General features: G+C 45.5%; 1 protein-coding gene across 6 annotated transcripts; it reads left to right on the top strand.

Moving 5' to 3' along the window:
* Positions 1-84: 84 nt before the first annotated feature.
* GOLGA2 (golgin A2) lies at positions 85-20781 on the top strand. Of its 6 annotated transcripts, none has more exons than XM_082775439.1 (28): positions 85-177; positions 1491-1613; positions 1999-2079; positions 5394-5528; positions 6114-6157; positions 6300-6363; positions 6824-6883; positions 7371-7451; positions 8941-8979; positions 9402-9464; positions 9651-9744; positions 10415-10521; positions 11145-11203; positions 11621-11762; positions 12852-12941; positions 13119-13226; positions 13322-13409; positions 13904-14247; positions 15126-15239; positions 15520-15744; positions 15920-16019; positions 16107-16195; positions 16816-16966; positions 17111-17178; positions 17743-17845; positions 18091-18197; positions 18408-18576; positions 18684-20781. In XM_082775439.1, exons 1-28 carry the CDS (start codon positions 130-132, stop codon positions 18932-18934), a joined length of 3147 nt encoding a protein of 1048 aa, XP_082631565.1. In that variant the 5' UTR covers positions 85-129; the 3' UTR covers positions 18935-20781. The 6 variants fall into 6 exon arrangements, with proteins under 6 accessions (XP_082631565.1, XP_082631564.1, XP_082631566.1 ...); XM_082775438.1 differs by having other exon boundaries at positions 13901-14247; XM_082775440.1 differs by lacking the exon at positions 1999-2079 and having other exon boundaries at positions 13901-14247.
* The last annotated feature ends 798 nt before the right edge of the window (positions 20782-21579 follow it).

The following is a 21579-nucleotide window of genomic DNA, read 5'->3' as shown; positions in this document are numbered from 1 at the left end:
CGAGCTCGGCCCCATTAGGACCGGGAGGGGACCGGGAGGGAACCGGGAGGGGACCGGGAGGGGCCAAGGCGGAGCCTGGCGGCCGCCTCCGCCGCTCCCCTCGGCGGCTGACGTGGCCCGGGCCCGGCCATGGCGGACGGCAGCAGGCAGAGCAAGCTGGCGGCGGCCAAGAAGAAGGTGAGGGGATAGGGACGGGACGGGACGGGACGGGACGGGAGCCGTCGGGCTGCTCGGGCCGCGGCGCCCCGTGAGGAGCGGAGCCGCCGGGCCCGGCCCGGCCTCTTGCGGTGAGGGGTGAGGGGCACCGGGAGGGCCCGCTCCGCTCCGCCGGGCCCCGGTGGGAGCCCCCCGGGTGTCCCCGGGTGTCCCTGGATGTCCCCGGGTGTCCCCCGGTGTCCCCCGGTGTCCCCCGGTGCCGGGCGCTGCGGCCGGGCCTTCCCCAGCCCGGGGGAGGCGGCCCCGGTGAGGCCGGGCCTGGTTCGGTGCTGCCCTCCCGCCCCGGTTCCGTGTTTGTTTGGCCTTCTCCTTTCTTTCCTTTATTTTTTTTTTTTAATTTTTTCTTTTATTTATTTTTTCTCTGTCCCCACGGGGCAGCTCCAACCCCGTCCGTGCCGGTGGCTCGGCGTGCCAGTGTCAAAGTCAAAGGGGCTGTGAAAGTGTCCTGGAGTGGCTCGGGCTTCCATTTTGAAACCCTGCGGATAAAAAGGAGCCCTCGCCTTAAAAAGGATCCCTTTTTATCCCGCCTTGCATTTTTGCCACCTTGGCTTTGCCACCCGGCCCTGGCCGGCTGGGTGGTGGCAGCACTGCCAGCTGCGGGGCCAATTTGGGCTGCCTGGCAGGGGGCTGCTGCCCTCAGCGCCCCACGGACACTCCTGGGACCTGCTGGGGCTCCGTGCGCCACCAGAAGACTTGGCAGGGTTCAGCTTCGAGCTTAGCAGCTTCACCGAGCTGAAATGGATATTATTTTAAAATCAATTGGAGGTGGCTCACCCCCTCAGTTCACACTTAGGCCAGTGTCTGTGTTACTGCATCATCTATGAAGATTGCGATCTTTCTTTCCCCGAATGGAAGCTCTTCCTCTCAGACTGCTTTTCCACCTTGCATTTAGGCTTAATTGGTGTTTATTTGTTTTCCTTGCTGCTAGTTAGGCTTAAAAATATTTTTTCATCTCCTTTCAATTACAGCAAAGGCTATCAAATTCTTTGTTTCCCAGGAACTTCATTAGTTGTATACAAAAGTTATATATTTACTTCTCTATAATACTTGTGATAAACCTATCATGCTAGTTCTCACTTCTAAGCATCTCTGAATTATTTTTAATGTGTTTTTTTTTGTTTGTTTGTTTTGTTTGTTTTTTTAGAGGGTGATCTCTTTCAAGACAGTTTCTCTCATCCTTATGTTTTATCTTTTTACCCTTTTTTTGTTTTTGACATTATACTCATAGAAGGCACATTCTGTTTTGACTTCAGATTATTCTTTTTTTTTCACAGCTGAAGGAATATCAGCAGAAGAATAGCCCTGGAGCAACTGCGGGAGCCAAGAAAAAACGAAAAACTAAAGAAGGAAGTAGGCCTGAGACTCCCACAAATGATGACAGACAGTCTCCAGAGAACGTGAGCGTCTCATTCCTTCTCCCAAATAATTTGCCTCCGCCTTGTTCTTTGGCTTCCCAAACAGCATAACCACAGCTGAAAGAGGGTTATGCCAGTGTAATATTAATGGCTCGTGTGCCTGTATTAGCAGCGTATGAAGTGTGCTACAGTGGTTAGCAGCTAAAACTCCTGAAAGGTGCATGCTAGAGGCAGGGTACGTGGCGAGGCAGTGTTTGATCATACGATGCTGTAGTGCAACCCTGGGTATGTCCAGAGCTGCTGCTTTGAGGTGTGTGCTCCGATGGAGCTGGAGGATGCCAGTTTCTTTCGCTGCCTTTGATTGACATTTTTCTCCCTGTCCTTTTCTGAGCCGTTTCTCTTTCCACTTTTCTTTCGCCTCCTTTAGATTCAGAACATTCTGAAGGTGCTGGTGTCAGACCTTAACCGCTCCAATGGGGTAGCCATACCCTCATTGGACAAGAGGAAGGTGAGGCAGTGCTCGTGTCCCTCTCAGTGACTTGCTATCCCCGCTGCATGCTTCGGGTTCTGTTTAAACTGACCTTGATTTTCGGATGGAGCCTTGTTCTGGCATTATCTGCTGTCAGTTGCTTGAGTTTTTGTTGCTGTTTTTATTAACATGGAGCTGTTTGTTAACGCACATTTCCATTGCTCGTAAGTGCTTGTTTCCTCCTGGTTTCTGTCAAACCTAACACGTGCAAAAGTGAACCTTGTCAATGCTTGTCCTTGAGACAATTGAGCTGTAAGGAGAAAGGAATCTGGGGTGAAGCAATAAATTACCTTCTGAGGAACACCGCGCTAGGAAGAGGTAGTGCCTTTTTAGTCTGCATTTCTGCTGTTCCGTGTGTCACTGCTTTATTTACTCTCATGCCTTGCTTCTGAAGGGCATGTTTCTGCTCGTGCCTCGTCAAGCAGCTGCCCTGAACAAGCTTTGTAGTCATTCCAGCCAACCCATTTTATGACGGGTGATGAAACTGGCACAGGTGATGTACAGTCTGGCAAGTACCACGGTTTTAAATATGTTTAGGCAGGAAGTCAGGTATTTCAAGTCAGGCATTTACAGGCTTTAGCGTCTTCCTTAGCTACTGAAGAAGAAAGGGCAGGAAGTATTCCAGCAAGTAATCTACATGTTCTCAGGAGCAAATGTCAGCAAACCGCCTTTAAAAAAATATTTGCAGACAGTTTAATTAAAGAAGGATCTAACTGTGATAGAAACTAAGGAAAGTAAACTTTTGTAGCCCAGATTTTTCTTTTGTTTTTGTTGTAGCAAAGCTCAGCTTTTCATTTTCCCTTGCACCATTTTGGTAGCTTATCTACCATTTTTTTTCTAGTCTAGCTGTCACAAAGTAACCCCTTATTATACTTACTGTGTATCCAAGCCTTTCCACCAATAAATAAAACCAAGTGAATCACCAGGGGTACCAGAGAGATGGAGTGAAACCTGCAGGATGGGATGGAGCACAGGCTGAATTACTTTTGGATCCATTTTCTCCTTTTTTTGTGTGTGTGGATACTGCTGTTGGGCAGGACAGCTGCTGAAAGCTCCTCCATCCGGACCTTAGGTGTGTAGGTTTTGTGTCAGCTGAGCTTAAGTGACACGAAGACTTAGTGTAAGGTTTGTGGGTCCTGGCTTGTGCCTGAGTAGCGTCAGAAAACACGCTGACGATTTACCCTTGCCAAAGGGGCTGATTTCAGTTCACCTCCCCAGCTCTGTACATTGGATCTCAGTTCGTGCTGGAGGTTGAGGTGAAGACGGGTGGTGCAGTGCTGCTGCTCAGGTGGCATCTCGTCCTGCAGGGGAGGCTTACCTGCGCCTGCAGTTTCAGTTCTGTTCTGAAAATGGAAAACTTACTGCTTCTATTCGTCTGTTTTCATTTTTCTCTCTGCTTCCATAGCCCAGAGAGATGCATTTTGAGCCGATTGTCTGTTGCACAGTTTGTGGGTTATTGTGTCTGGGGTATTAAGGATATCTTGAAAGCTAATCTTTAATTGCAATCTGTAATGGGAGAAAGATTTCTCTTTCCAGTTGCTGTCTTGTGAAAATCCTGAGTCAGGAAAATGCTGTTCAGAGCCTCAACTGATGCTAATAGGGCAGAAAAGCTGATCGTTAGCATCTGAACTGCTGCTGCCATTGGTGTCTGATGGGAGGCAGACCCCTCCCACCTCACCCACTTCAGCTTTCTTGGCTGTGAAACGCAGAAAACCCAACAAAATAGGAGCCTTTGTGTGAAAACAAATGGATCCTACTATAGGCTAGGCTGAGCAAAATTACCAGCTTCTTATTCTACCGTATTTGAACCTCACAAAGCATAATTTCCAGGAAAGTAGTTTGCTCCCAAACCTTTCCATCTCCAACAAATTATGCAGTTCATTTTTTTTCCCCTTTGATTTATTTACTTCAAAGCTCGCTCTTTTGGAGGCAGAAGGAAGGCATTCTGTGGTTAAGGCATGTTACCTGTTTTTGCATCTTGAAGTCTTAAGCAAAGAAAAGTCCCAATCAAAAAAATTGAGGAAACGTTTTTAAGATGTATCTTGTCCATCTGGTGCTCTATCCCAATGAGTGCCTGAGCAAACAGAGGCGAAGTAAACCTGAAGCTGGAAGAAGTAAGGGAATTCCTGACTTTCCTTTAAGCACCTAACATAGATTGCTCCTTGAGAGTGCAAGTGTCTGTCCTGCTAAAACAAAATCGAGACGATTCCATTTGTTTCCCCTCTGCAGTTTTCCTGCTTGTTGCTTTCACTAAATCTGTCTTCCCTGTTACTGTCACCTCCTGGCTGCTTGAGTCATGGATGGAGCGCTGAGCAGGTGAATAAGGAACGCTGAGAGAGAAAGGGAGCTCTGCTTTCCTGAGGGCTGCCAAGAAGGAAGCGACTGAAGCAAAAGGGAACTCTTTCAGATGGAGTTGCAGAGAGCTGCAGTGTGTCAGTGGGGTTACCTGGTGAAAGATTGTCACACAGGGTCGTTAAATGCTGGCTTACCAGAGCTGGATGACGAAATAAAAGCAATTGCCATAAAACAGCAGAGTGCTGCTCGAGGTCTTTACAGCTCTCTGGTGCTGTACAAGGTTTGTCCAGTTCTCTGGGGCCTGGCAGAGGTGTCATCAGATACTGTTCATCCTCCCACGAACACCTGATGAGAACTTGCATCGCTGTCCAGAAATAGTTTGGGGCCCTCTTCTATTTAGATTCTTGTAGTCACGGGATTCATAGCTCCACCGGGGCCAGGGGCACCTGCTCCCAGCAATGCTGGGCTTGGCCTGTGCACAAATGTCCCGTTTCTAAACCAGGGGCTCACAGCTTGCCACAAACATCACCGAGTTCAGGATGGAGCAGCTGAGCTTGGCTGACCCAGTTTGCAGGTAGTCACTAGGCTGTCCTGCCCATCTCAGTGTGCGTACGGCGAGCAGTGTTCCCAGAGGCATCCCGAGGGCAGTGCATTTCAGAGCAGTGGCAACCACCTGGCTTTGACCTCGCTCACTTTTTGACAAATCCTTTACAGAAAAGCTGGTCGTGAGCTTAGAGTCGGGTGGTGTTACTGCCCCACATAAAGAAATGAGCTTGATTATGGGGCACCAGTTCTTCAGGCTGGGTCTGGGACGATGTCTGTGGGTTGATGCAGTCTCCTGTTTGCTCTGGGGCGGGCACAGATCCCCTTCCACATGTTTCTAAATGATCGTTTGCATCTGTCTGTTTTTCCTGGGCCTTACCACAAGGCGAGGTGCTCGTGTGCGTTCCCTTTGTTTCGCATGTCGGCTGTAATTCCTGTGATGTGTTTTGTGACAGGCGTACTTTGACAGTGATGTTGCCACTCGTAACGCTGAACAGCTTGCTGCCGATGTCCCTGTGCTATCTAACAGCAACAGTCTACCTAGTTGTGGTTCTGTTCTGCCTGCTCCCGGGAGCATGCAGCTGACACAGGTTTGTGACTCACCCCCGATATTGCCATACTGGTTAGCAAGGCCACGTTTCTGCTGAGAGAGACAATCTTTGTAACTACGACGTGACTAGCTCAGATTGTCTCCTGGTAAAAATACTGCATTCTCCACATCATCTGTCTGAGAGAGCGGGGGGCACGAGCATGCACGTGCCTCTGCTCCTTCCAAAGCTGCCGTTCTCTTCCCCTTTTCTCCTATTTCATGAGCAGAAAGCTCTCCTAATAACATAGGTCTCCAGTTGGAGCAGCTTGCACTTCCTTTCACTACTTAAAAGACTCAGCTGAAGTTTTTCCAGCAAAGCAGTGTTGATTTTCCTGATAATTGTAACAGCAAACACAAAGTCAGTAACGCTTAACTCTTCATTCCGTGAAACCTGGGCTCTCAACACTCAGAAATTATGTGCAAGCTAGGAACTGAGTTGGTGGTGTTAAGTTTATCTGTCTTTGGGGAGCAGTAATTACAGGTACTGTGCAACCTGAGCCCACACGTAGTCAAGTCTTAGTGACACACTCGCAAATGTCACTCCCATCTTTTTGTACAGGCTTGTAATTTTTGTTTCAATCCACAGATTCATGAAGCTGAGGATCATAAAAATGCTTTGGATGAGAACAGGTGAGCGTACGTTTATTAAACAGCTTTGCAAAAGGATCCCCAAGTGTCCAACAAACTCAAGTTTTATTACTCCCCACTGCTGTACTGATTGGGGCAGTTCTTTGGGAGAAATTTTCATCACAAGGCCTTTCTTTGTTCCCAGGTCTCTCTCGTCAACAGAAAGTCTCCGCCAGTTGTCTGAACAACTCAATGGCCTGGTTTCTCAGGTATGGCCTTGTTTTGGTCCATTTGTCCTGATAATTTTCTTGGTATCTGTGGAGCTTTAAGCAGCCAGTTCAAGAAAAAGCTCTTCAGTCTTGGAGATGTCTACAGCCATCCTACTGAACAATAAGATATTTAAGCACGGAGAAGCAAAACCTCCAGTTTTAGGAATGTAAAATTTCAGCAGTAGGAAGAGGAGCAGAGTGGGATGAATGAACAGCACGTATTCATGGAAAGATGTATTCTTGATTTAGTGGCAAAGAATCTGAAGTCAATCTGCATAATTCATATCAGCTTGTCACAGGGGGGAGTCTGCATCTATCCTTAGACACAGGAAAAAATACTCTTCTGGCTGGCTGTGGTACTTTGAAGTGAAAGGTGCTCTAAGAAGTATTCTGATAGTCAGTTATTAATAATGATTCGTTGCCTGGGGGAATAAAACTGACTTGGCTGTTTTTCTTCTAGTCTACATCATACGTGAATGGGGAAAGTGCTATTTCTTCCACAAATATTAAGGAAATGGAAGTAAGTTGTTCTCAGTCTGTTTTTTTTTATTATTTTTTTTATTATTTTTTTTTTATTTGCTAGTTTTGATGACTGACTTGGGACTCTGTGCTTACAGCAGTGTTAACGAGACCCAATTGAATATACAATTCACATACATTGCTGTCCAGTGTTGCCTTCCTCTGTAATCAAGTAGTTGTGGTCAGCGGGAGGAGGCAGGTATCTGAGCTATTTCCCGTTTGGGGACTGGGGATAATCTGGCCTCCACACAGCTCTAGTCCTTAGTTTTGGTGGAGTTTTATGTCAAAAAGAAGCCTTAACAGCAATTGATGAAATCCGTTGATGTCCCAGCTACTCTTGTTGAAACCATAGATTTGTTTGGAGAATCTGATTTGTATCAAACTGTGATAATGATTTATTTTTCTGTTCTTTGTAATTATTGCTTTTTTTTCCTCCCCTCCTCCTTTTCTGCCCCTTCCTTTTTCTCCTCTCTGCATGTGCCCATCAGACACGTTACCAGGAGCTGGCAGTAGCCCTAGATTCCAGCAATCTAACTAACAAACAGCTCATTACAAAGATAGAGGAATTGGTAAGAAACAATCCAACCAACCAGTTTGATATTGTCTCTGCTGCTCCTCCATGCTCTCTGGGTGTCTGCGAGGTTATGGGTTCTCTTATAGTGCCACAGGGAAGGCTGCTTATACAGCACTTTGTGTGGAAAACCTGTTCAGTTCCAAGTCTAAGGCCACATGTATTGGCTCATCCAAGGAACAAGAAACACGGTTTTGTTGTTTCCACTTAAATGTGCTCTGTTGATCTCATCGTGCTTTCCCTGGATGAAAAGCATCCTGATAAAACAGCTATTTCTGGTCTGAATCCCTGAAATACAGAATTCTAGTGCCGGCAGCACTGCGAAAACCTATTTCGGCAGGTGGTGATGCTGTTCTAAATATACCAGCAGAGTGGGAGCAATAGGTCTAAGAGAGAGCCTGGTGCTGGTTTCTGATCATATCCTCAGCTTCTCTTGGCACTATGAATGAACTGCTTTGTCCCATGGCTTGCATGGATTCCTGCTGCTGCTTTTCAGCCTTCAGCTTGAACGCCGTATGAAATGTAGCTAAGCAGACTTGTTTCAGTCTGAAAAGAGCCTTTCTTGGTTTGAAGCACTTTTCCTCGTTTTGTTCCTCTTTCACAGTACTCCTTTTCCAAAGTTCAGCATTTCCCAGTGTACCCCACAACCCCTCTTGTGTTATTTTTGGTTTTGAGTTACTGTGGTTCCATTCTGTTCCTTTTTGTCTTTTAACTGGGCTGCAAAGGCACCTGGTAGGGGTATTGCCCACCCAGGATTCTCCTTGTTTGCCTGCTTCTGACAGGCATATGAAACATGGTTTTGCCTGGAATTATATAGGGTCTCTGCTGCATTTGTGGTCCTGTCTTTGCTTTTCCTGGTTATGTTTTGCACTGGCTTTACTAGAATCAAAACCTGTAATCCATCACTCTTCCATCTGTAGTCATGTTTCAAAATATGTTTGAAATAGTGGTAGTAAAAATTGAGCAATGTCCATCCTTTGGGAAGGGGAAAAAGTATTATTTATGTAGTTCTGTAGAGAAACTGCCACAAGGACACCAGCAGCAAATAGCAAACACTCCACCCCACACAAATCTGCAAAATTCTAAGGTCTTGTCTGAATTAAAACACTATGCTGTGTTTTCTTTTTTTTCTTTTTTGAATGCATTTTGGTCATTATCCTAATATACCAGGATTACAATTAACTTCATAGATGTGGGGTGCAAGTTTAACTCAAGTTGGATGCTCATACAGGGGCTGCATTAGTGGTATTTGGGAACAACTGTGGTAATGTTCTGAGCAACAAAAACCACAGCTGGCGTATCAGTGAAGGGAGCCCAAATCTCTTATTTCTGATAGATAAGACAAACTTCTTAGTCTTCTACAGAAAAGGATAATGGAAATTGTTTGCATTAACTGGGCATGTGTCCTACTTCGTTAAAGTGGAAATGTGTTTCAGCAGTATGAGAGTACTCGCTCTTAATGCTGGTGCATCTGTTTTCTTCCACAGAAACAACAGAACCAAGAAGCAATGAATCAGCTGGAGAAGGTAAAGTGTGTCCTATTTTTGGATAGATACAGAAGTAGGTATCTGTTTCTCCGAGGAGCAGAAAGCATAGTGGACTTTGGCACAGGCCTGTGTGATCTTGTCTTACAGAACGCAGAATCATTTAGGTTGAAAAGGACTGCAATGGAAGCAGCAGAGTACAGCTTAAGGCCTTGTCAGTAGTTTGTATTCCAAACGCTGGCACATTTATGCCAGCATAAGGAACCCATCGTTGCCATTCTGGGGTGGATAAACAAAGAAATAGTTCAAATAATGTTATGACTGAAGAATGTCTTTTTAAAATAGTGGTATGGGTTAAAAGCTGGAAGTACTACCAATGAATCACTGTTTTTTAGTTTGACGTAAAACAAAAAGGGTTAACTGTTTAGAATTTTGTGCTGAACAGGGATCATTTGTTTGCACAGGAAAAGAAGGAATTTGAACAGAAGTTTTCTAAAGAGCAAGCAGCACTGCGGGAACAGCTACAGGTAAGACAGAGCTTCCATTATAGTAATGTTGCTTGGCTTCTGCATTATTTCAGGAAAACTGGGAGAGCCAGTTAGCCAGACTCTTAATTGCAGGAGTTCTTTACTAAATTATCCTTTCGTGGTAACAGTGGTGTTGCAGTTAGAAGCAAGGATTTTTTGCACTGAGCTCATTTTTTTCCCCCAAAGGTTCATATCCAGACTATTGGAATTCTGGTTTCTGAGAAGTCCGAGCTGCAGACAGCCCTTGGACATACTCAACAAGCTGCACGGCAGAAATCAGGTAAAGGACTCCAAAAACTCCAGCTCAGGCTGTTGGCTAAATTGTGGATTTCAAGTCACAGGCATGATAGTTGCTGGCAGCCAGCTCGCCATGCTCATTGACTCCTTAATGAGCCATTCTTGGCACCGTCACTGCTTCTGTCATCATATCTGCCCCCAAACTGGAGCATGGTAATCCCATGGCAGTTGAGGTTCTTTTGTGCATCATTACAGCCCTGTCAGCCCTGTTTGGGCCTGGTGACTACCCCAGACTGTTCTTTTCTCACTTTCTTCAGATTCTTTTAAAACTTTGTTCCCTTTTCTCCACCACCCCTCCCACACAGCTGTCATGTTAGTGTAGGTTTTACCCGAGGCTTTCATTCTCACCTAAATTTCAGCAATTTACTCTAGTAGAAAAAAATAAACATACTGTCTATTGTTCTGCAAAGGAAACTTCATCTCCCTCTAAAATTGAGGAAGGTACTTACAGAGAGCTTTACTGCCCCAGGTTGCTGGTGAATGACCTGTATAGCCAGGAGTAGAACCAGGTCTACTAATTTACAGAGCTCTGTGGTGTGCTGCCCTTTCTGAAGTGTTTAAGAGCTTGTTAACAAAGTAGAAAGTGCTGTTCAGCCAGCCCCCAAAATCCCTTTGTGGTCTGCTCTCAACTGTCTCTGCTCTGACTTGCTCAGGAGAAGCTGAAGACCTTGCTGCTCGTTTACAGTCATCTCGCCAGAGGGTATCAGAGCTAGAACGCACTTTGTCCTCCATCTCTATGCAGCAAAAACAGGCAGAGAAGGTAAGAGTCACCTCTGTTTATGCTTAACCAGCAGCTCTGTGCTTTGCTATTTGCTTGTCACTGTACTACTGCAAAGTCCGTAGTGACTTACTTAGAGAGGAGGTAGAAATTAACCTTGTTGATTGTTAATTAACCTTGTAAAACCCCGTATTCTCCATGATCAAGGCAAACTTTTCAGGTTTCTGTGACCACTAATTATATGGTCCAGTTGTTGTCTTCAGATCTGGCACCTTCCTGCGTTAGTTCTGCCAGCTCTGCACAACAGAAGCGTCGCTGAGACCTCGTCCCAGGAGGGTCTCCGTCAAACAGACACTTCAGTATTGACATTAATCCAGAAGTTTGCAGAAATAACCTCATGACCAGTTAGTAGCATCACATTTGAAAAGACCAAGCAGATGAATTCCTGGCAACTTCATCATTTGTGCAGGCTGATGAGTACAGCACTAGCCAGCCTGCTGTAGCTATAGATGAGGTTCTGAGCAAACCTGTCCTGAGGGTTTTATTGAAGTTCTGACCTTTTCTGCATTAGCTGATCTGTTAAAGGTAAAAAATGGTAATCTTTGAACATTTTATGTTACCTGTTTATTTGATTTAGATAAATCGATCATTTGCTTTTTCTCCAGCATAATAAAGAGTTAGTGAAGGAGCGAGACAACCTGAAACTAGAACTGTACAAACACAGGTAAGCCCGTTCTGCATGTTACTCCAGAGTAATGCTCCTCTTCTCAATACAGCCACAAAACTTAGCAAGGGGCACTGACCACAGGAGGTGCCTTGGAATACTGGATATTCAAAGTAAAAATAATAATAAGTCACTGGATATGTTCCAGTGCTGTACACATATTGCCCAGGGTAGCTGTGGAATTTTCATCCTTAGTGTTCACAGCAACTACACAGAGCCGTGGCTGACCAGAGCTGGTGTTAGCCTGGTCCCACTTTGAGTGGGATTTTGGACAAGACGACCTCCAGAGGTCTCTTCCAAATGTTCCTGTGACTCCAGCTGCTGTGAAGAACCAGATTGTAAATTTATGACATGGGCATCTGCAAACGCGTAGACAGTACAGTGTTGCCACTTTAATTTTTTGTGTGTTTCTTTCAGCAAGGGCAGTGAGGAAATAAAGCAACAAAACTCGGAACTGTCAGAGAAACTCCGCTCCCTGGTTTCTGAGAACTCAGCTATGAAGTTGGATGTGGAGGACTTGCATAAGAAACTGGAAATGGCTGAGCTGATGATTCAGCAGGTAACCATACTACTGCTGGGATGTGAGGGGAGGTCGGACTGATCATTGTAAGGCTTTGCTCCTGAGGGTGGAGTCAGGACTTAACTATTGTTTCTAAAGTCAGACAAAATCTCATCAAGATGTCCTCTTAGTAACAGGTTTTCAGTGATACCCCTGACAGTAGAAAGGCTGTACTCTAAGGAGTTGGAGCAGTAGATTGAAAGTCACTGTGACTGTTTTTTTAAAAACAAACAAACAAAAACCACACAACTTATACCGTATGAGAGGGTGACTGAATGTACCAAGTGTGCAAATGCAGTGAGTTTTCTTGTCACTGTTCAGCCTTTTGGTTACCTGGCTGTTGTGCAGTCTCACAGAGACTCCAGCTGAGAAGGAGTAGGTTTTGTACCCATCCTTAAGAGAAGCAGGTGAATTGAACAATGGCAGCTCAAAGGTCAGCTCGGTAAAGTTAAGACAAGCAACTCAGTTAGAAAGGGGATGTGTAAAGTCAGCTGCTAACAGTTAAGACAGCAAGTTCAGTGTTAAGGTGAGCCCACCATGGAAGAAACTGCTCTTTTTCCATTTTTTGGTGGTTGATTGCTTTTGGTTTTAGGCAGTGGCTTAAATTACCCTTGATATAAAGCCAGTTGCTACTCTTCTGGGGAAAGTATTACGAATCAGCCTTGTTGCTTAGTCCACTGACATGTTCCAGGCACTGGCTTTAAATTCCTGGCATGTTTGTCAACTTTTAAGGTCACAAGTTTTTATACCATCTGACCGGTCTGTGTAGTACAGACTCTTGAAATGCATGAAGTTTCTGAGCCAAGTGATTTGACTAAAGCCCATTTTCTTAATTAAAAAAATAATACTAAATATAAAATTGTTAGGGAGGAACTGCCCAGTTGAGCTTGTTTTACCAGGCTAAAATCTAAGCTTTCTGATTTTAATCACTACTTTGTTGATACACATACTTCAGTATGAGTTGGAGAACTTTAAAGAGCTACAGAGGGTTGTAAAATGGGTCACGTGGATGGTTATAATCAGGGGAGAGGCTACACAGAAGTTGGATACTAACATTTTGCCATCATTTCTTGATTTTTTTGTGGGCAGTTCTCTAATCAATCAGGGAATCTGGATGTAAACCAGCAGTTGCAGATGGCACTGGAGGAGAGGGCAAGCCTGGAAACCCAGATTGCTCAGGTAAGGTGTTGTATTAAGTACATTAATGATCCAATTCCTGACTTCTGTACAGAAACTTGTGTGGCAGAAGAACGCAGCCTGAGCTTTGTGCTGTTTTTCTCAAGCTTTATCCTTTACGCAGTCAGCCATTTAATTTATTCAGCTGATACAATTTTCTTTGTGTTCTGCTTTGCACAGCTCTCGGAGTCACTTCACCAGCTCCAGACAGAAAGAGATCAGTATGTAGAGAAACTGAAGGAAGAGGGGAGCATTTGGCAGCAGCGAGTACAGCAGCTCGCTGAGCAGGTAACCTCACGGGCAGCATCACAGCTGCTTTTGGTGAACACAGGAGTGAGTGCACCGTGTGTGCTGTTTTAACCTTCACCTCTGTGGCCTTGCAGGTCCACACAATGGCAGAGGAGAAGGAGAAGCATATGGCCCAAATTCGAGAGCTGGAAGCCAATGTTACAGAGCTGTTAAGCAAATCAGGTAGGGCTTGCAGAGTGGGACTTCATATCACAGAGTACCAGCAGGTTAACTCTGTCCCTGCTGTGCCAGAACTTCTGCGTATACACGTAGGTCTGATGCTCTGAAATCATGAAGGTGGTGGGAATCGTGAGAAACCTTTCATCCTGTCAGAGAGCAATTGAACTACCTCAAGTAATTGATAAGCAGAAGGTTTTTGTCTTTAGTATCTGCCTGGCTGTACTGTCAGTCGCTTGGGCCCGGGAGATCAGGCAGGTGGGATGCTCTTGCTAGGGCTGTGAGGGAGAGGGCAGCACACAGCTGGGTGTTGTGCTTGGTTTTGGGGTAGTTTGCTCCCTCATTCCTCTCAATGCCCTGCTCTTCTAGATACTGTGGCTGGTTATACCTTCTGAGTCCCAGTGCCACACGCTGGGGTATGCTTTGTATGGCTCTGATGTGTATTACACAAGCAATCCATTCCTCTGACTGATCTGTTTCTACTTCCACTTCCTTAGCAGTAAAACCCATGGATATTGAGCCTTCCTCACCAGCAGGGCCTACAGAGGCTGAGTTGAGTCTGCAGGAAGAGATCCAGCGGCTGCAGCAGGAGAAGGAGGAACTGCATGGGCAATACCAGGCCCAGGTCCGGGACAACGAGCAACTGAGCCACCTCAACAGGGAGCAGGAGGAGCGGCTGCTGGAGCTCGAGAAGGCCGTGCAGCGATACAACGAGGAGTCTGTGGACAGACAGCAGATCCTGGAGAACATGCAGAGTGACAAGGCCACAATCAGTAGGGCACTGAGCCAAAATCGGGAGCTGAAGGAACAGCTGGCTGAACTGCAGAACGGGTTTGTCAAACTGGTATGTCTCTTTCATGCTTCTTTTCCCACTGTTACCCACACTGGTGCAATCCTTTTGCACAGATGCATATAAAGAGAAAAAACAAACAAACAAACAAACAAACAAAAATCTATCAGAAGCATTATCTGTCTGGTCCTTTGGGGCTATGGCTGCTTCACCTTCTGTGATTTATATTGCCATGCTAGGAGGTTCCCTCTCTGTACTCTTTCAGGTGCTCTGACAAACAAACAAGTGTCTCTGTCCAGAGCAGTTTCCTCTTCGTTCTCCTCTACTGGCAGTCAGGCTGTTTCTTCCCCTGGAATATTCTTACAGCCTTTTTACCCTTGAAGACACCTGTCTTCTGTTCCCTGTATTTGCCTGTGAGGAAGAAATTCTCAGCAGTCTTCTGTCCTGCTGCTGTCATTGTTTCTGTCCTGGAGCTGAATCCTCACTCTTGCTTGTTTCTTTCAATGTAGCAGCTTCTCCTCTGGGGCCCTGGCACACTGACAGATGGCCTGGTCACTGGTTTTTCTTTAGTCCTTTCTGAACTTCTCGTCTTGTTTTTGAATGCCTAGTGCTTTATTTGGGATATTCATGTCACCCATCTGCTTTGGAGCTGACAGGCTGTGTGATGTGCCAGGCCTCCTCTTGGCACTGTCCCAGCACTGATTACCCTGGCTCTTTCCTTGCTCGTCTTCTGAACCTTTTTTTTTTTTTAAAACAAAGTTATTTACTGCCCTGAAGAGTCAATTTATGGCCCGTACTTACACCTCAGATTAACAAGGGATGGCACCCTGTTGTATCAGGGAATGAACAGGGTTTACTGATATAGTTTATAAGAGAATACGGTTATGGTGGTTGGGGCAATTTCCTTATACAGTGGTACTGGATTCTTGCAGACAAACGAAAACATGGAGGTTACAAGTGCCCTGCAGTCAGAGCAACATGTAAAGAAGGAGTTGGCCAAGAAGCTTGGGCAGCTGCAGGAGAACCTGGGGGAGCTCAAAGAGACAGTAAGTAACAGCAGTAGGACAGGTGTGTAGCAGTTTATGCAAAGAAGAGCTGGCAATTTAACAAACTTTGATGGAAAGATGGAAATTGGTATTGTAATGATCAAGCTGGGAGCCTCCCCACATCATCTGCTGTCTGATGTGGGGGACCAGCATGTGGGGGCAGATGGCGGCTGCCTGCCTGGTTGTGGGTTTTGGGGCAACATTGACAGTTTGGATCATGCCACATGGATCTTTTTCTGGCAAAATGGTCTGATCTGGTGGTTTTGTCTTGTTATGTTAGCTGGAACTGAAAACACAGGAGGCTCAGGCTCTGCAGGAACAACGGGACCAATACTACAGCCACTTACAACAGTACACTGTGGCATACCAGCAACTGGCTGCTGAGAAGGAGGAGCTGCACAAACAGTACTTGCTTCAGACACAGCTTATGGATCGGCTGCAGCATGAGGAAGTTCAGGGGAAGGTGACAGTGGAAATGCATCTGAAGGAACTGCAGCAGACCAAGGTAACAGTGCAAAGGGGCAAGTAGGAAGACTGGAGGCAAAAATGATGTCTGGAGCAGAAGCACTGCTTGCTTTTTGTGTGTGTGTGATGCTGCTGCCTCAAAATGTAGTGACTGTCTACAGTCTGTGCGGGTTTTAGGTGTAGAACTCCTGTGAATTTCTGCTTCTCTCTTGTAGGAAAGTCTGGAAGCAGTAGCTAAGGAAAACAAAGAGCTGCAGGCTCAGATCAGTCAGTTAGCAGCAGAGCTGGATGACAAGATGTTGCACAGACTAGAAGGTGAGTAGCTGCAGCTGGTCTCTAGGGAGGAGGTAGAGCTGGGCTCTCTGGGGCATTAACTCTCTGTTCACCTTCCCTCTTTTACAGGAGATGGAGTTGAAAGTGAAGCAATGACTGAAGAAATCCCAAAACCTTCATTAGTGATCCCAGAGAAGTTTGAAAGCCATGAAGAAATGGTGGGTCTTGATGTGTAGAAAAGCTTTTGTTATCAGTTGTGAACAAATGTGTAGAAAAGGAGGTAGATTAAGCTGCAGAGCGGTTCCACTGCGTGCATCACATAAGCTGTTTATCAGCTGTGATCCCTACCTACCGAGGCACAATAGTGAGGGAAATGTTAATAGTCCCTTGTGCACAGCAGCTTAGAAGCAAGACTTCTGCAGCATTCTTGAAAGACAGGCTGGAAGTCCAGCAGTGGCTTTATTTAATTATGAAGACAATTCAGCTGGCAGTCGCTCTAATTATTGTGTTGCTAATATCCTCCTTAGTTTGGAAGGCAATTTGGAAATGGTGTTGAACATCTATTAGATTTTTCTCTAAGTACAGTCATAATTGGAAAATATTGTGATCAAACAGTTATCATGGGAGTTCAAGTTTAATCTGCAGAGAAGAAATGATTTGTATTACTTGGGGATGAGGAGACATGCAGTAGTTGCTGCCTAGTGTAATCCCAGGGCAGGGTTTCCTACCCATAAATAACATAGGTTAGATTCTCTCATTTTGTTTGCCCTGTGATGTATAACCGATCATACTTCACACAGGAGAAACACTAACCTGTATACTTGGGAATTTATCTCAGGTTGCTTTCTTGATGTCTGCCATGTCTCAAGTGGAAAAGGAGCGAGAAGATATGAGGCAGCAGCTGGCTGCTCAGAGACAGCAGTGCAGAAGCCTCTTGCAGCAAATAGCAGCTCTTCGGCAGGAGCAGCAACGTAACGTGCTGAGTGGAGGTAAAGTTTCGTGCAGTTTGGAGACAGTGTGAATATTGAGGTGTGCCCCAGCCAGCTGACCCTGGCCTCTGTGAAATAGACCTAGGGGTTTTATGAGTGCATCCTGACCGAGGAGGCTGTGTAAATTACATGTGTTCCTTCCAGATTCCACCATGGATACTGTTCCAGTGGAGGTTCACGAGGCTTTGAAAACTGCCATGGAGAAACTACAGGTAAGTAAAGGATCTGATCTTCTTTCGGCCCCGCTATCCCACCCAGCTAGACTTTCAGCCAGTGTCAGACCCTTGTAGTACACCCAACCAAATTGTAGGGGAATGTGTTGCAGCTGTTCTGTAATAATAAGCTATTTTCCAAAAAGCCTATTGCTGCTTGTCTCATCACAGGAAGCTTGGAGTAGTAATTCCCTCCTACACTACCCTAAAGACTGTAAGGGCCTAACGCTCGCTTATTTATAGTTTTTTTTTTTTTTCTGAAGAAATAAGTGAAAACCAGACTATCTTAACCTTGCTGAGAGGTGCAGTCCTAGAGCTGAGTATGACCGGAGTTGTGCTATCCGTGCAGTGAGAAGGCTGAAAGGCACTTTGTTCCATCTGCTGCTCCCCAAAGTGCAGAGCCCTTCTCTAGCTCTCAGTTCCTTTTTACCACCAAATCACAGAGTAGTTGTAAAGGCAGCAAGAGCTGTTCCTAGGTTCAGACCATTGTGAACGGAGGGTGTCTTTAACATGGGTATTTCCTACATGTGAGCAGCTGAAACTAATGCCAATTTCTGTGTTCAGTCCCGTTTCACAGATCTGATGCGTGAGAAAGCTGATCTGAAGGAACGGCTGGAAGAGTTAGAACATCGCTGCATACAGCTGTCTGGGGAAACAGACACCATTGGTATGTTTAGGCAACACAAAACTCAAGCTAGAGCTCGCTCAGTGCGTTATCTGGGGACTAGCTTTTGGAGCTGGAGCCTCCCAGATACCAAGCAGTTCAAGTCTCCTGCTGCTGCTTAGCTAGGCTAAACTTCCACTCCAGGGTTGGATTTGCTGGATCCTCATGCAACATAGCTCTGTGCTTATGGTAAGGTTTATGCCCTAATCCCGTTAACACCTGTTCCTTATGCTTCTCTTGTGCTCCAGGGGAGTACATTGCATTGTACCAGAGTCAAAGGGCTATCCTCAAACAGCGGCACCAGGAGAAAGAAGAGTACATCAGCAGGTTGGCTCAAGATAAGGAAGAGATGAAGGCAAGGAATCTTTTCTGTTCTAATCCAGGCAGGGCACACAATGGGAGGCTGGCCTGGGGAGCACCCGCACAGTATAAACCTTCCCAAGCTGTTCAGCTAGCTTTAATCTTGAAGTTGCTGATTTCATGAGAGGCGGGACAACAAACTATAGCATAGTTTGTGGCCTCGGGGATGCGTATGCTTCATAGGTTTTCCTTTACTTTGGTACAGGTGAAATTACTGGAACTGCAGGATTTAGTGATGCGCCTGGTCAGGGAAAGGAATGAATGGTACAGCAAGTATGTAGCAGCTGCTCAAAACCCAGAGCTGTTAGCAAGCCAGAATGAAAGTGTACTGCCCGTGGAGAGGCGCATCGAACTGAATGCTACCGATGGAGAAGGTAAGCTGTAGCCAGAACAAGCTACATAAAATGGAATAACCCAAGGTCTCGCTGTTGTACGTGGATGGGAAGAGTTACCTGCCCGCCTTGTCTTGTGTGCCTTACAGGGTTACGAGAAGTGAATTTATCAGATGAAGCAGAACAAGAGGCTGCTGCTTTTCATCAGTCCAGTTTCTCCCCTATTGACACTAAAGCTGCTCAGCCAAGCCAAGACGACCCCACAGCAAAGCAAATAATGCAGCTTCTCAGAGAAATCCAGAACCCTCAGGAGAGGGTGGGCTCCTTGCTGGAAAACCCCTGCATTCCATTCTTCTACCGCGCCGATGAGAACAATGAGGTCAAAATCATGGTGGTTTAAGTGGCAACAATTCTTACAGCAATTTTCTATGAGCCTGCAAGGACTAAACTGACTTGTATGTGCCCATACCGCTGCTCAGTGCCCTTGGTGAGAACAGAGCTCTGCTCTAAAGACAGCAGGAAAGCAGGATTGCATCAGATGGAACTCGAGCACCAGACCTCATCTTCCTTCTGTTCCGTGGTATGCTTGGAGTACAGGCTGGCTCAAATTAGGGGGAGGCAGCAGGTGCCAGCACATCACCTGGGCCCAGCGTGGGTTAGGGGAAGGGACTCCATGACTTCGGGCAAAATTCCTTGAGCCTTTGTCCTGTATCCCTGCCCAGGACTCCGCTGCCAGCACCCAGCTTCACAGCAGCAACTGAGCAGCAGCTCTCATCCAGCGTTCATGACTGTAACCTGCCTAGTTCCTTCCAAGGCTCCCCCAGTAACTAACATCCTCTGGTAACAGAAACTCTTTGGATTCTAACCAGGTTGCTTTTGTTTCACACCATGTATCTTAATTTCCCATTTTCCACAGCAGCCTGCCTCCTGCAACTGTATCTGAAACCAGCCTTGGCGGTCTTCAACAGCCAAAAGTTCCAGGCTTCTGGCTAGCTAGGCAGCACTACAGACCCATTTATTCTCATCGCTAGGGGAAGGGGCTGAGGGTTGCCTTTTGAGTCTTTTCGGTTACTTGACAAAGCTTTATGTGATTATTGGGAGTGGGGTGGAAATGTAACTGCACTTTGAAGGATGACGTGTTTCACTTGTATGTGTCTGAAGGTTTTATTTATTTTTAAAAAAATGGGAGAAATAAGTAAAAGGAAACCACTTAATAAACATGCTTTGTTTTGAATTTCTGGGTTTTAGGGGGGTATGGTTCTCTCTCACTTAACTTTCTTCTCCCATTTTGGTAAGAAATACATTGAGCAGGTGGCAAAGGTTGTTGTAATCTACCCACCTCAAAGGGGGTGGTACCTGACACTGCCTTGAAGCAAGAGGCCTAATTCTAAGTGGAAAACATGCTGTGAATAGAGGTCCCCAAAGTGACAGCAAAGCAAAGCCCTTAGGTGTACAAACACTCATGCAGATACCTTACAACTAAGTCTTTCAGACACCAACTCCCTGTTCTTAATACAGTTACAGCCTCAGCAATGAAGTTTTAAAGAGGACCTGACTTCTACAGCTGTGTAGTCCAGAAGTACTAAGCTGGGCTAGTGCCTGAAGGAGCAGGCTGAGCTGTCTAAATGAGAGGTGCAAGCACACAACTGCAGTATCAGTTTTTGCATTTGTCAACACCAGCCTGTGTTTACAGTGGTGTCTGAGTTAGGTGAGCTTTACTAATATAACAGAAGTTTTCTTCTAATGCCAAAAGTAGGTTAAGGCTTTTTTTTTTTTTTTTTTTAAATGGTTCATTTTGAGTTTTCCATATACAACTAGAAGCGTACATGGAACAAGAGGTTTTCCTATGAACCCACCAGAGGAAGGTGGAAGCTGTTTTTTTGACTTCCTTTCACTTAATTGGCCCTATTGTAGTCTGTTAATGGCACGACATGAGTGATAGGGGCCCTCATGCTCCTGGCTGCATAGGGTTGTGTACATAATGTATCTGTAAAATGCTGTATATTCCTTGAAGGAAGACCAGCCTGGTACAGTGTTTATACCTGCTCAGGCTACTCATGATCTGTATCATAATAACCAAGGGGGCAGGGTTGTGATTTAATGCAGAACATTATAAATGGAATGAATATTTATTAAGTGTTCTTCTCCATAGCTGTGAAGGAGAAGAAGCTGTTGAAGAAACTCTGCAGGCTGCTGCAAAGGTGACTTAGTCCTGTTACAGACATGCTTTCTGAATAAACTTATTCAGATGGGTACTGGCTAGGTGTATTTATTCTGTTCAGATCACTTTGAAGTTTGGTTAAAACAACTATAAAGAAAAATTACTTCAGAAACTCCCACCTTGGCACTGATGCCCTTTCCACTTAACTTTTATGAATGTTCTCTTGTAGACAGACTGCTGCCAGGTCTAGATGCTTTTCCCTTAGCTACTAATTTCACATATGAACTCCAGATTCTGATTTTTTTTTTAAATCCTTTTCCCTCTAGAATCATTTCCCCAATCTCACCTTTAAACGTAGTACACTAAGATGACACTGTTGTTCAGCTGACATACCTTGCCTTTAACTTACAGTAACTGAACTGCCTCTGCCACCTCTGGTTTTAGGAAGAGCAGGAAAATGCTTCCTAAAGGCCAGAAGCACCAAGCAAACAGGAAACAGCTGGAGCCAGGACAATTTGTTTGACAATGCTGTAGGTCAGGGGTAAAAGTTTCTCTTGCCTGGGCAGGGTAGCTGGTATTTGCATCATAACATACTTAACCATTGACAACCAGCAGATCAGAGGTTGCAAACTAAGGCTCCACTCCACTACTCACTTGAATAATTAGTTTAAATTAAAATAACATGTTCTTTAAGAACAGCCCTGGGGTAGTAACAGGTATAGGTAGAAGAGTTCCAGTGAAGAAAAAGAAACAAGGTAGGACAAGCACTGGGTTGTTGGCTCAGTTGCGTAGAAGCTGAAATTACAACTCAAGAATGTGCAAGGACAGAAATAGCTAGAAGATGCAGAGGAAGAAATCACTAGAGATCTATTCTATTCACCCAA

The sequence above is a fragment of the Aythya marila genome (assembly GCF_965140915.1).
Source record: "Aythya marila genome assembly, chromosome: 19".
Classification (NCBI taxonomy): domain Eukaryota; kingdom Metazoa; phylum Chordata; class Aves; order Anseriformes; family Anatidae; genus Aythya; species Aythya marila.
This window is presented reverse-complemented; position numbering and strand designations above follow the sequence as displayed.